The sequence below is a fragment of the Aspergillus sclerotioniger genome, assembly GCF_003184525.1.
Source record: "Aspergillus sclerotioniger CBS 115572 chromosome Unknown BO94scaffold_40, whole genome shotgun sequence".
In the NCBI taxonomy this organism is placed as follows: domain Eukaryota; kingdom Fungi; phylum Ascomycota; class Eurotiomycetes; order Eurotiales; family Aspergillaceae; genus Aspergillus; species Aspergillus sclerotioniger.
This window is the reverse complement of record NW_020291030.1, coordinates 94,420-108,720: the sequence shown is the minus strand read 5'-3', so window position 1 is coordinate 108,720 and position 14,301 is coordinate 94,420. Positions and strand designations below refer to the sequence as shown.

The 14,301-nt window shown below is 49.1% G+C and overlaps 4 protein-coding genes across 4 annotated transcripts; 2 read left to right on the top strand and 2 right to left on the bottom strand.

Moving 5' to 3' along the window:
• Positions 1–383: 383 nt before the first annotated feature.
• Positions 384–4,228, top strand: BO94DRAFT_610631 (calcium/hydrogen antiporter; the record flags this gene model as incomplete). Its single annotated transcript, XM_025616612.1, has 5 exons — positions 384–525; positions 582–2,422; positions 2,486–3,409; positions 3,473–3,636; positions 3,712–4,228. The coding sequence occupies 5 exons, from the start codon at positions 384–386 to the stop codon at positions 3,974–3,976; spliced, it is 3,336 nt and encodes a 1,111-aa protein (XP_025462517.1). The 3' UTR covers positions 3,977–4,228.
• A 251-nt stretch (positions 4,229–4,479) lies between these two features.
• On the bottom strand, positions 4,480–6,512 carry BO94DRAFT_590324 (FGGY-family carbohydrate kinase; the record flags this gene model as incomplete). Its single annotated transcript, XM_025616013.1, has 3 exons — positions 4,480–5,535; positions 5,636–6,196; positions 6,291–6,512. The coding sequence occupies 3 exons, from the start codon at positions 6,510–6,512 to the stop codon at positions 4,480–4,482; spliced, it is 1,839 nt and encodes a 612-aa protein (XP_025462516.1).
• A 743-nt stretch (positions 6,513–7,255) lies between these two features.
• BO94DRAFT_539878 (uncharacterized protein) lies at positions 7,256–8,365 on the top strand. The gene is made up of 2 exons (XM_025612796.1): positions 7,256–8,051; positions 8,135–8,365. The coding sequence occupies exons 1-2, from the start codon at positions 7,492–7,494 to the stop codon at positions 8,196–8,198; spliced, it is 624 nt and encodes a 207-aa protein (XP_025462515.1). The 5' UTR covers positions 7,256–7,491; the 3' UTR covers positions 8,199–8,365.
• A 524-nt stretch (positions 8,366–8,889) lies between these two features.
• Positions 8,890–13,747, bottom strand: ptpA (putative protein tyrosine phosphatase (Pyp1); the record flags this gene model as incomplete). The annotated part of the gene is made up of 4 exons (XM_025614169.1): positions 8,890–9,716; positions 9,842–10,458; positions 11,974–12,218; positions 12,314–13,747. 4 exons carry the CDS (start codon positions 13,745–13,747, stop codon positions 8,890–8,892), a joined length of 3,123 nt encoding a protein of 1,040 aa, XP_025462514.1.
• Between the last annotated feature and the right edge of the window lie 554 nt (positions 13,748–14,301).

The window sequence follows — 14,301 nt, the reverse complement described above, 5'->3', positions numbered from 1 at the left end:
CAGCGTGTCTGTGACCTGCATGTCAAAGGTCTCAGCTGACTGCGGGGATGCGAGACCTTATCTCATGATCTAACTAATTAACTAGCTGCTTTCTCATTTCGCGCCTGTTCCTCAGCCCTCTCTCACCTTCATCCGTCCCGGATACTGTCTTGGGCTTACTTCAACATGTAATTTGTCTCCTTGATTCATGTGGTAAAATAAATATCTCCGTTACCGTTTCAAGTGCAGGCCACTTTCCTAGCAGTGCTTCTCGAACTGTTCTTTGCCGGTAACCCCCCCCCGTCCCCCAGCCTCCCTGTTTTCAAATCCCCCAAATACGGTCAAAGGGGGCTGGCAGAACAGACAGTGCCAAGAAAACGAACACCGGAAGAATCCGACCGACCATGTCCAATAACGACCAGATGGAGGATCAGGGTCTTTCATATCCCATCGAGCCTGAGGCGCCGTCCAATCTAGACAGCGAAGATATGTCTTCAGGAACTCTCCGCCAATCGAGAAATGCGACACAATCCAGACGAAATTATGGTGCGATTGCATGCTTCTCTCCCTCTCCCCGGCCAAGAAACTTATCTCTGCTGCAGGTACCTTAGAGTCGCCCGCCAGGATGGACCTTGATCTTCAGCCGGACGAAAGCCAGCCAGAAAGCTCGAGTCGGATACATACTTGTCAGTCGACATCCAGCACACCTCTGCCGTCGGACAGACCGAGGAAGCCATCTGTAACACGCCGCATGTCTTCCAAACGGCAGGTACCTCATAAAGGACAAGAATTTTCCACCGAAGATGACGTGCAGGAGGTAGAGGAGGATATCGCCCTGCAACAAGCAACCAATCCCCAGTCGTCGCCTCGCATACGTCCCTTAAGAAAACAGAGCTCGACATTGAGACGAAGACTCAATGCCCGCATTAGCAGCCCATTAACACAACCGGACAGCGACAATGAAGGCGAAGAAGGCCCCAGCCTACCTGATCCAGTCACAGAAATCGAACCTTCAGCCGAACAGTCTGAGAGTGGGAGCCATGATGGTGATGATAACAACGGTGAGGACGAGGCAGAGTCTAGTGATGCAGAAAGCTTCACCCTAAAGGACCGCCAGCAGGCCATCAATGAAACGCATCCGTTTGGGATAAGGCTCTGGAAACCTGCATTGTACAAGAAAAGTCGCTCAGTGGAGAAGACTGCTGAAGGCGATATTCATTCGTCGCCTGGTGGTCGCGTGGGCAACCTCCTGTTCCTGACCAACCTTCTGTGGACAGTATTCTTTGGGTGGTGGCTAGCCTTAGCTGCGCTTACAGGCGCTGTCGCTTGTTTCGTCTTCGCATATTCACCCAGTGCAGTAGAATATGGACGGGTCTTCTCGGGACTTTCTTGGTACTTGATCTACCCTTTCGGCTCCTTCGTCCGCTTGGACACGGACGAAAACTACGCCGAGGAAGATGAGGGTGAAGGCCGCAGCATTAGCGAGTACGAACAGTGGCAGAACGGTGACTTAGAGCATGGTCGACTGTTCTTCGGCCCTCGACGCAATCGGTCCCTTGTCGGGAGGAGAAGAAGCAGCGTCGATTCGGCCAGTGAGCAGGACAGTCTTTTAGGGCGAACGCAAAGGGGCAGCCCGCGAGAGAATCCCCTCAGCCATCCCAAGCGGCGTTTATTCGGCCGTGGCGAGTGGACACTTGGGCGCGTCGTATTCTTCGTCTTCTTCTACTTTCTCGTAGGACCTCTGATGCTTCTAGTCTCGCTTCTTTGCTGGTTACTTGTCTTCTGGATCCCCATGGGGCGTGTGACCATCATCCTCTTTGACCACCTTCGTCGTCACCCTCTGGCCTTGTCATACCATTCCGACACGACCTACACCAGGCTAAGTCCCGGGTCTTCCTCATCTATCCTGTTATGCACTTATCGCGCAGCGGGTCTGAGATATTGGAAGTACACCGTCGGCGGAACGAATATTTTCTTGATCAATCTTCTTGGTGTTGTATTATTTGTCATTTTGGATTACTTCCTTCTCCGTGAGACCCTGGGTCTCCAAACTACGATCACTCACCCAGGCTTTATTTTCACCCTTGCTCTCGTCTCCATCATTCCGCTGGCCTACTTCATTGGACAGGCCGTTGCATCGATTTCTGCTCAATCCTCTATGGGCATGGGTGCAGCTGTCAATGCCTTCTTCTCAACCGTAGTCGAAGTCTACCTTTACTGTGTTGCCTTAACTGAGGGTAAAGGTCAGCTTGTGGAGGGCAGTCTTATTGGTAGCATTTTTGCGGGCATCTTGTTTCTTCCTGGGCTTTCCATGTGCTTTGGCGCCATCAAGCGCAAGACTCAACGGTTCAATGTCAAATCTGCGGGTGTCACGTCTACAATGCTGATGTTCGCCGTGATTGCTGCATTCGGTCCCACGCTTTTTTACCAGATATACGGCAGTGTAAGTCCCAGTGCCTGCTGAATAAATAAGTGATCTGTTACTTACTGATCACCCTCTGTCTAGCATGAGCTCAACTGCCGCTTGTGTGTTACCACGGTAGGAACTGAGGACAGTGATTGTCGTCGCTGTTATTTTTCTCAGGCCCCGGCTGTGAATGACAGCTTCTTCCGAAAGGCAGTCCAGCCATATTCGTGGTTCGCCGCCTTATTCCTATTTCTGTCCTATGTCATCGGATTATGGTTCACCCTCAGGACCCATGCTGCCCTCATCTGGGCTACGGAAATAGAAGAAAAAAAGGCTATAGCTCTCGCAAACGAGCAAGCTTCTTATGAAGCGAGACACGGCGACCTCCCTCATCTGTCGGGTGGCTCCATCACTAAGGGCTCTGTTCGGGATTCACAATTATATAAGCGTATCCTGGGGCAGTCCCTCAAGCAGGTTGGGCTATCCGATAATCACATTGACTATACTACAGGCCAGTCAGACTCTGCATCCTCGTTGCGTGGCAAAAGTACGACGCCATACCTTGTGCCTCCTCGAACGGAAGGTGATGATGGCAACTCGAGGCTGAAGAACTTTGGCGGTTTGTCTCACGAAGACAATGAAAATCTTGTGCGCCAGGTAACGGAGGTTGCAGCAACGGCTGCTGCTGTTGCCGCCCGGGATGCAGCCCGAACGAAAAAGCCTTTTGTTCAACAAGTTACTCCACGTCAAGCGAACAAAGGTCCCGCTGATCAAGTGAAGGTTCTTCTGGAGGAAAATGAAGATATTGGGTTGGAGCCTGGTAATGCTAGCGGTGGCCATGATGCGCCCAACTGGAGCAAAGCTAGGAGTTCCATAATCCTGCTGGGTGCTACGATCCTATATGCCATCATTGCAGAGATTCTTGTGAACACCGTAGATGTGGTACTGGAAAGTGTCGACATTGACGAAAAGTTTCTTGGAATTACGCTTTTTGCTTTGGTTCCCAACACTACAGAATTCCTGGTATGTGCACCTCGAGGAATTGCTGCTGTTATGGTCGTGTTTACTCATACTTTTTGCTGGCAGAATGCTATTTCGTTTGCAATGAACGGCAATATCGCGCTGTCCATGGAGATCGGTTCGGCCTATGCCCTCCAGGTCTGCCTCTTGCAGATCCCCGCTCTAGTTCTGTTTAGCGCGATTTATGCCCGAGTCATTGATCCGTCCGAGCTCCTAAGCCATACCTTCAAGTATGTGTGACCATCCCTTTTTAATAAGGTCAGTCTATTAGACGGGATTTCTTGCTAATACTGCTACCTCTACAGCCTTATTTTTCCCCAGTGGGACATGGTCTCGGTGATCCTCTGTGTATTCCTCCTCTCCTACGTGCACGGCGAAGGGAAAAGCAACTATTTCAAGGGCTCTATACTCGTCCTCACGTACCTCGTGGTTGTGATTGGTTTCTATCTTTCAGGCTACAGCAACCTGGAGACCATGGGTATTGATCGCTTTGATACATTAGCCCTTGCTTCGAGTCCAGCTGAAAAGTTTTACACAATTGGTAGGTCCAGGAATGGGAGAGCGTACTAAGTGTGTACCATTTCCCGCTTCTCTTTTTCTTCTTCTTCTTTTTTTTTTTTGCGCGCCAAGATTGGAAAGCTATCCATGCTACATGTTGCGCTAAAGGTACTGTCCACATCCCGGGGTTTGAAGCACATGACCCGGTGGCAAAAGGTATTTGCATGGCTGTTGCGATTTTTTAGAGTTTAACAAGATTTCCCATCCGCTTTGCGTACTGTTTAGGACCTTATCGAGGATGTATGTCTGCCACATTGAATTTGTATACTTAGAACTCCCATATCCTGATAACCATGACCTGCTTCTCTATGATATCAAATGCTGGAAGTCAGAAGCATACTTCATGTACGGCTGTCATGCCTTATCCCCTTTCGACACCACCGGCCCGAACAGAATTCATAAAATCCATCGCCCATCTAATATGTAGAAAGGGCAGAAAGAATGTAGGCCCAATAAGCCGGGTTGGGAATATAGAGGGGAAGAGATGGAACAAAACCACAGGTAAAGACAAGAAGCTAGGACTTCCATAAGCCCACTGCTTGATCTACAAGGGCTCGATACTCTTGCTGCTTGTAACATTGATCCAAGAAGACTTTATACTTGATGTTGAGCAAGGCCTTCTCAGTCTCATCCTTCGTCGCGACGACTTTCTTCCCTGGTTTGCTCATGCGGTCCATGATCTCCCACAAATCCTCCGTCTTGCCTTCCGCATCGGCACTAGCAGCTTTGGCACCCAACATGGCTGCCCCGTGGCAGACAGCTGCATGAATATAACGAGGAATGAGTACAGGCATTTCACACGCAGATGCGATCAGCTTAACCAGTATGTCATTCTGGCACTGAGAGCCCGACATGAAAATGGAGGTGATGCTATGACCAGCTTTGTTCATTGTCTCCACGATATGCCTAGTCTGGAGCGCAATGAATTCGAGAGTGGCATAATAATATATAGCGAGACCATCCACAGACTTGTCACTCGTCAGCCCGACAACAGATCCCGACATTCCCGAATCCGCGATAGGAGAACGGTTGCCCCAGAGATCACCATAGAAGAAGAAGTGTCGGCCTAGATAGGAAATACTAGGAGCCTTTTGGTCGTGAGCCATTTCATTCAGGTGTTCGTTTAGAAACTCATAAATGTTGGCATTATACGACTCAGCAATCGAGACTGCCTGGTTGAACGCCGGGTGAGTCTCAATAACATGCTTGAGCAGTTCTCCAGTTGCAGACTGGCCACCCTCAGCCATCCAATATCCCGGCTGAATGGTATCGCGGTAAGGCCCCCAAACGCCTGGGACAAAGACTGGATTCGGAGACATCGCAAGATGACATGTTGACGTTCCAGCGACGGCGGCTAACCGAGAAAAAGCCTGTGCCTTGTCATTCTTGGCGACATCAGAGCTCAACTGATCCGACTCCAGATCAACCTTAGCACCGACTGTGCCGATCCAACCTGCATATGCGTCAATGACGCCGCTCCCGATTGCAATTCCGGAGGGTAGGCCCAGCTCTGAGGCAGCTTTGTCGCACAAGGTGCCGACAAGTTCACCGGCGCTAAGATAATCGCCATTCTGAAGCAGCAGTCAGCGGTCAATATCAGGACAAGGAAGGCAAGTTCATCTTGTAACAAAGATGTATGATTGACGATAGGTTCGAAGAAAAAAGGCTCACCACCCCGTTGACACCTCCCATCCGCTTGTGATTATCCTCTAGCAGATCTTCAAGGCCAATTTCCGTCAGAAAGTCCTCTTGCCAGCCTTTTATGCTCCCATCCACACCAACAGGGATATAGCCCTGCTTACAAACGACGCTGCAAAAGCTTCTCTTTTCTGCACCAGTGGCAATGTGAGTTAAGGCGTCAGCCAAGTCATAGAACTTGCATTGGTCAAAGAGCTCTTGTGGCATATTTCTTTTCAACCATAGGACTTTGGGGATTTCCATCTCGATGGACATCTTCCCTCCAACATAGCGTAGTAGATTGTGGTTTGTGGCATTGATCTTCTCGGTTTCCTCCACGGGTCGATGATCGAGCCAAAGGATCACATTGCGGTCCGAGTCAAAGTTGGGCCCCGTCACAGAGATAGGTTCATCTGTAACATTGGAGAACACCGACAATGAGCATGTCGCATCAAATCCGATTCCTCTCACGGTCTCTGGATCAATGTTGTGTTGGCTAACTGCGCGCTGAACGGCCACGCAGATACATCGCCAAATATCGTTCGTAGATTGTTCCTGAACCGATGAAACTTAGTCACAAGTCACAGAGTCGTACGAATGTGGCACAATAGCGGAGATGGGGCAAGAAATCTCCAGCGGTAAAACGTACATAATATCCTTGCTGGGGTTGCCAAAGACCAATGTTTTCGGAGGATAGGCCAACAATATCCCCCTTATTGTCGATGATACAGGCACGGGCACTGCCAGTTCCAACATCGATTCCAATATAATGATCTATGTGCACTTGTAACTCGTCCCGCGTGTCTTTAGAGGCTCGTCTAGAACCCTGGCGAGATGGGCGACGATAAGAGATTTGGGCCACGGAAGCCATGGTGCGAAGGGGACGGCGAGAAACACTAGGTCTTCACTAAGGAGGTCAATTTGAGCATTAGCATGAGTGTAAAGGTGGGAGCGGAGAAGGGTGATTTCTGTAGGCTCGGCTGCAGATAACCAAATTTCCTGGGTAACATGAATCTCAACTTACAGGAGGACCTACAGCTGCTCTCGGTCGTCGGAACCCCAAGTGTCCACCAAGGAGTGGATGCCTGTTGAGCGGGCACAAATTGAGGGGCAATTTGAGATGCTGTGGTATGAAGGAGCTGAGGAAGGCAATTAAGATACAGTGGGGATGGATAAGCTCAGTCTCCTCCGGCGGTGGGGAAGGAATGACAGCATATCTATCTACTCCGTACATAGATAGTACTATGTACGTACCATAGTACTACCTATGTACCTAGCAGACCCAGCGAAACGGGATGCCATGGTGCCTCTTGCGGCCCCAGCCTGAGACCCACTCCTCGTTCCCGCGAGGGAAAACCCCCATGTTAGGTAAGGAGCACGGGGTACATTGATACCCAGGCCTTCGGGGAATCGAGTCTAGCATAGTACATACCTTGTAGATACTGTGCAATCATTGCCAACTCCGTGGAACGTGCCCGGGATGGAGATCCAGTTGATCCGAACGGTGTTGGCTGAACGACTATTTACTGCGTAAAAAGTTGGTAGATGGTTAAGGCGGGAAGCAAAACTGACTCCACGCCAAGATCCCACCGCACCTCTCCGGAACTAAGCTGGCAACTTCATACCTACTAGCTAGGTACTTGTACCTATCGAACTCTCCCATCTACTAGCAGTAGATGAAGGCAAAAAACAACGACTGAGGGACGAGATATCAATCTCCATTTCGATCCACATTTTCTATTCTCCAATCACGTCTTGGCTCCAGGTTCTCGCTTTGATCTCACCTTCGAACATTCAGCCCGAGGAACGTCCTAACTCGTCAATCAAGCTGCTGCTGCTCAGTGGAAACTATGCGACCGTATCACTTCAGCCTTCTCCCCGCGCTCTCTCTTTCCCCCCCCCTTTCAGCGGCCATCTCCTCACCCCAGCCGCTGTCAGCCGAGATTTTATGCTGGCCCGTGTCTTCCCCTGAACCCACCATCTTCGCTCGCGTCTCTTACGAGTCGACCGCCCTGCAATCGGAGCTCATATCCTATGCAGCCCCAAAGATCAACTCTTGCGGGGATCATGAATCACAGGATGCACCTCAGGACTTGATTCGTCTAGGCTTGTACACCACTACATCTACAAATGCCAGGCAATGGGTAGGCACACTCGCATCACGGTCTTCACTCGCAGGAAGCAAGGACCACAGGCCAACGCTCCGGCTCCATATCGGTCTATCCAATGATATCTACTACGTTGACTTACTACCTTCGACCTCTTCGGCAACTTCTTTCACCATAGTAAGCCCTCAATTAGAGCTAGTCTCCAATCAAACCGGTCCGCGCCCACATCTTCATCAACCTGTCATACTTGGGCCGAATGGTAAAACGGCGGAGGAAGTTGCTGAGAAAACGTTTTTCCAAAAGTAAGTCCCTCCTCTTGTCTCTGGTCTTCATTTCGTGACCGGCTTTACTGTCGCCCACGCTTTGTAATCTGACATTTGCTCAGGTACTGGTGGCTCTTCCTTGTCATAACATTTTTGGCTATGTCCGGCGGTGGTGAAAGTCAGTAGGTTCTCTGCAGGATTCCTGCGTAATTCTGTCATAGCTCTTTGACATGAAGTAGCTAGCATCATTTGGCCAATACTCTTGGTGGGTTCGAGCCTCTTAAGTATCAGACTTGTATCGTTTCCGAGAAAATTCAATACGCGCAACCCTTTTTTGTGCAATTACTTTTGAATGTCATTTATGTGACATATATGTTACGTCTGCAAAGTCTGGCCTCTCGGTACACACCAGCTCCAGCACGGCGGGAATTTGGCATGTTTAAATATGCAAGGACTTTTCCGTATCAGCTATCAGCAAGCAGATGATGCGAGGTCATAAGTATTATCTGTGTTCTGTATACGTCACTGCAAATTCCTTTGCCATCAAAATGTCAAGAGAGTAACATAAGCGGGCATTTCGAAGGGGACAGGGGAGGGGATGTCCCCATTCATGTCAGCGAATTTCGAAATATATCTTGGGAAATGGACGGCTACGTCTGTGCCATGGTAAAGGGTTGAAAGGAATAGGCCTGTGCCAAGTTATGTTATACGATTATTGTACTATTCTACAGCCGATTTACTGTGTACTGTCGGCCTCCGGTCTGTACTCGAATGAGACCGTCATGACTGCGCAACTATTTACGTTGATAGATCCAGAGAAAATGATGGCAAATCTCATAGCGGTATCATGTCCGATTTATTCTTTTTTGCCACCAATTTATCCAGACTGAGAGGGAGTTTCGATGCTCAGTTGATGGGCCATTCTGTGACCCCCCCCTGATGGGCTGAGATCATAGTACATCAGACCTCTGTCTGTAATGGCGATCAATTCATTTTCGTCTCGACCAAAGTACAGCTGGAAGCAGACAGCGTCGAGGGAGAGGATTACTGGTCGCAACTCGATCACCCCAGAGCGTTTTGGCCAGGACGAAGGCGGGTAAAATCCGGTTGCATTTTGTTCAATCAGCGCGTTCGGCTCCAATGCCCAGACATAAACAGTTTTCCAGTTTGCGGCAGCAATCCGTGTCCCTAATCTGGAGGCAGCAACTATACAACCGAGGGAGGTGTCTGAACTTTGGAAGCCCCAAAGACGGGCCACGATTGTCCAATCCGGTAACCGCCGTCCGCGCTCAAGATGTAGTACATGCTCACAGTTACTGGCCCGACAGACGGCGCTGGATCTCATGAGGCAAGCGACAGTCCAGTCTTCTTCGCGGTGGGTGGCCATCCCGAAAGAAAGGTATTTCCAGTGACATCTGGCGAAACCATCCTGGACCCGGGTTTCATGTGTTCCATAGAACGGTATTCCAATGCAAAATAACAGAGTCAACGAATCTGTAAACTGCACGGGGCATGAATTCTCGTACAATGTAGGCCGAGTTGGGAAAGGAGACGTATCGATTCTCTGAAACGAACCGTACAAAGTTTGTGCGCGGTGGCGATAGAGCAGTTGGCTGCATCTGTCATTGAATGCAAGTCCCACTACAGGTCCTTTCTCATGGAGGGATCGGTCCCGAGTCAATCTGGGATGGGAATTTCTGTCCCCTTTCAGTTGCTGTCTCCTCTCGGCCGAAAGAACATAAGAACTGTAGATAAATTCTGGGCCAGGTCAGTATAAGCAGTGCTCTCTGGTGGAAGATTTATGTCCTGGTAGAAATAAGGAAACAAACCGATGACCCCTGCCTTCATACTACTGTTCGTCTCGACAGAAGAAGTGTAAAGCACCACTTCGTGTTCGCTATAATCATGAATGTGTTGCCAGGAAATAGCAAAGCTACCCCTGTGCGCAGCTGCAAGCGCTAGAGGCTCATAGTTTGCATGGTCAGGGAAGGCACATATCCGGACAGGTTCGTCTGAAGATCCGAGAGAGTGACGGGATAGGTAAATCATCCCGTTGATATAAGACCGCATTGCTTGTCTGATAAATGGATGGTTTGCGTTCGTATCCATATTATCCGCTGCTGGGTTGAACCGCTGAAGGACATAGAGCCCACCATCTCCATCGAAGGCTGTCTTGAGAACTTCCACTACTCCCGGTTGGTCACAGGGAATAGTTATCTGGCCTATAGGCCGGATCTGACCACTTCCAATGTGAAAGAGATGGACTTTGCCCCGGCCGCGAGCGACAAGAGCGAGGATTTGGTGGTGGTTGAACCCTGCAAATGTGGATGCTCTAGCATCAAGCACTTCGTTCCCAAGATCGAATGTCACACGATTTGCATGATGTTGGGAGCCATACAGTTGTCGAAATGCATACTTGGTTAGCAAGTGGAAGAGTTGTTTCGAGCTGAGAGACTGGAAATCCTGGCTGAGGGTTCCCGGTGTCCGCTGCAGGTGATGTACAAGAACCTCCCGGCAAGTGGAGGCGATTTCATAGACAGTCCGACAAGAAAAAGCCACTTCCAAAAAAGCATATGTACTGCAGTTTTGGAGGACCAGCTGAATCAATTCAGGGGGAAGGGTGAGAATCATGGCACCGGATTCAAAAATCGGTTGAGGGCTGAAGGCCAGGTGATGGGTTGAAAAGCTTGGCCGGTGTTACTCGAATAATCAAACAGAGCTTGCATAGACTGGTGTCCTCAATATTTAGATAGAAGTCAAGAGTAATGTAGAGAACCTCGAATAATCTTACACTACTTGCTGTCGGATTGTCTGCTGTCCTTCTTAAAGGACACAAGATCTGAGGCAGCAGCAGCCGCGGCCGCCGTTGCCTGTTGTTGCCTGACCATCGACAACTTTCAGAATCGTTTCCAAATCTTCTAAACCGTACATCTATTTGTCTTGCTACAAAGAAATGCCAATAGAGCTAAGGAGGTGGCACTGCTAATTAGGATGTAGAATGACCAGGTACTTACTTAATTTGAGGGTAAGACACTCGAGAAATAGTATACTATACTACATCACTTCTCAGTTTATACTCTTTTGGCCAACTGTTATATACGCAGTCTCTTGACTAAGTTCGTTTGTAACGTTGAACGGGTAAGTTAACTAGGATTGGGGGAGAACAAAAGCGAGCATGGCAGGAGAGGAAAGAGGAAGCAGATTACTTTCACGGCCATCGCGTGTTTCGGGAGCTTAAATGAAGATTTTGCGATGGAGGAAATAATAACGAAATAAATGGCTTGCTTTGCACCTACAAAATATACTTTGGACTCAGGGGCAAGGGATATTATGAGACATACCCACAAAAGGCCGAATCAATTGCAAAGCTCAATTGCTAATACCACCACTAAGCATGAATAACGAAAGATGTATCCAAAGCGTCTACTAACATCCACACCCTCAGAATCTAAGTATCTAGTAGCAGGAGACCTTTCAGCGTCCACCTATATCTTCCTATTTCCCCATCTGAACTGCTGTCCATTCCAAAACGCTCTCATAGCACAAAACAAACTGGCTGAGATTCTGTACCATGCTCGGCCTCTGCGTCCGAAAGTCGTCTACCGTTTTCTCAATGAGATCCACATTGTCAGTCTCGATCCATTGATTTCCAGGCAAATTGAAACCCGAAGCATGAGATGCACTGCGTTGCCGTTTCAACATGTCCAGCACGCTATCCACTGTGCAAAATGTACCAGTGCGGCCACATCCCGCGCTGCAATGCACCAGTACCGGTCTTTGTTCCTCCAGCCCTTCGCAGAAAGTGGGGTTCGGCCCAGTTGTTGCTGCTATGACTTTATCACACTGTTCAATGAGCTTAAGGAGATGCGTCGGTTGAGATGTGGTCCCAAAGTCAGGCCAATGGGGATATTGTAGTTGCGTCACTTCGCGCAATGGTTGGAATGGGAAGGCTGAGTGTGACAACCCAAAATGTCTGACAATGATGTAAGGGTTGCCGGGATCATCAGGCTTGTCAAGCTCCATATCGGTTGGCTGCGGATCCTGCGAATTCAAGTAGATGAATTTCTGGGAAAAATTGTTGACCTGGCAAGGTCCATATGTCCCGGACTCCCAGTAAGGGTGGCACTTGACCTGGCCTCGTTCTACCTCTGCAGTCAACGAAACAACCAGTCTTACATCCTGTTCCCAGACCACGCGCCAGAAGTCCTATAATAGATGAGCAACGAAAAGGCAAAGAAGTTTCTTGTTACCCCAGCGGGCATGGACACTGGCAAGTCTCTTGGGAATGGTCTCAAACTTACATTGAATGTATCAGGTACGGGTGCCTGAGTAGCTATGTAAGATTTACCACTATAAGCTGCTTTCATATGGTTCGCGTTCACGTAGTCGCAGCCTCCGGGTGACACATTCTGCAACTTAACTCTGGAATGCTCGAATGGGTATATGTCGTTATATCTATTCTTTGTGCCTTTTTCGATCCCCGCGACACGAAAGTTTTCCGAGGAACCACCGATTGTAGCGGTATCGGCGGACGTTTCGTAAGACAACGCCTTTTTCATACGTTCTAGCTCCTTTTTCTCAAGACCTAAAAATCTTTCTGAAACTTTGCGGCCTTTATCTGTGAACTCCGACACATCACGTAGCCAAGAAGGGAGTAACCGTCTCCTTGATTCTGACATATTGTGCGGGATTTGAAGAGGGATCTGGCCGACGCCGCCGATGAGGTCCATATGCTGTCGTATGTTCCCAAAAAAAGGAATTGCAGCATGAGATGACTCCGGCAGAGCACACCCACCCACAACTGGGGCAACCGACGGAAGATCGATATGCATTCGAGAAGGCTTCCCCGCAGATGAATCGGATACTGGAGCCTGTTGTCCTCGGATGAGAGTTGGAAACTGAGATGCAAAGACCTTGAAGCCACCAAGTAGTATTAACCCCTCACCTCCCCAGCCTTCCACGGTGAATTTTTTTAGGACATTGGTCAGCGGGCCTGCATCCTTCATGTCAGACGTAGCAGCATCAAACACCACTATATAGCGACAGTTCCTCCATCTTGCGAAGCTCCTCTTGTCTAGCTCGTTCGTAAATGTGTTTGCTAATTTTTGTGTGTCGAAGGAGGGACGCTTGAGGAGGGTTGTCGGAATACAAAGGTTCAACGACCCTTTAATTGTCCCTTTCGCGAAATGCGCATATGGCCGCACATCCAATAGCATGATATCACGGAAAGAAGATTCAAGCAGCTCTGCGCAGCGCTCAGTTGAAATGGTGCATCCGTGTGTAGATGCCTGTTGCAATGGAGGAACATCCTGTCGAGAAGGAATTGGGCATCGTCTCTGTAGACTAGGGTTCCAGGAGAGCTTGAAGACCGCTGATTCTCTGCGTTCATCATCGATCCCTGCTCCACTTTTCGGCAGGCTCGCATAGTCCTCAAATGCTTTATTCTTGGACAGAAGCTGTGCTTTCGGACTAGACATTTGGGGTTGGGCGTAGGGTAATGATTCCCGACTTCTCCTAGCATTCCCAGGACTTTCCACGCTGATAGAGAAATAATTGGGGCCCGAGCGTTCTGAAACCGCATTATGTGAGCTGATACCTTGCCCCAGAGGGGACGAATGAGGATCGCGCAACGAGAAAAGAGCTGCCGGGGTCGAAGAGCTTTCAAGCTGTAGGTGGTTTTGGGACTCCGAAGGCCATGGGGATGTAGGTGATCTTGTACCTGTCATGGCAGACATGATTCCAAATTCCCCGAAATTTCCTGTCTGCCTTTTGCTTTCCCAGTATATCAGATATCACGTTCACATACAAACATTCTTTGCCATCGCGGGACCGAAATAATCCCCCAAATTGAAGGCCTGGGTCAGCAACCCTGAGAAACGTTGTTTTCTCCAACCACTGATAGGAGATACACACTGCTTTTTCATAAAGTATGCACCCTGGATTTTGCTCGGTCTATCAGAAGAGATCCAGTAGCTACTCATCGAAAGCGAAAATGCGACTTCTGGATGAGACGCAAGCTGGTGGTGAAAAGGTCGCCAACTTGTCTCTGAGGGGTTGGGCTGAATCTAGGAGGCGACACGTTGGACACAATCTGAATGGGTGAAACAGAAGGATGAATATAAATGAATATAAGCAGGCAGCGGTAGCGACACGGTGCAAACGGACTGATGAAGTGCAAAGATTTGGAAAACTTGGTGAAATAGTAGCGTCCCAATGAATAAATAGCTGTGATGATTCCAGTGAGGAAAGCACTGGGTTATGGACACCTCAAATTACCAAGTTGCCAAAG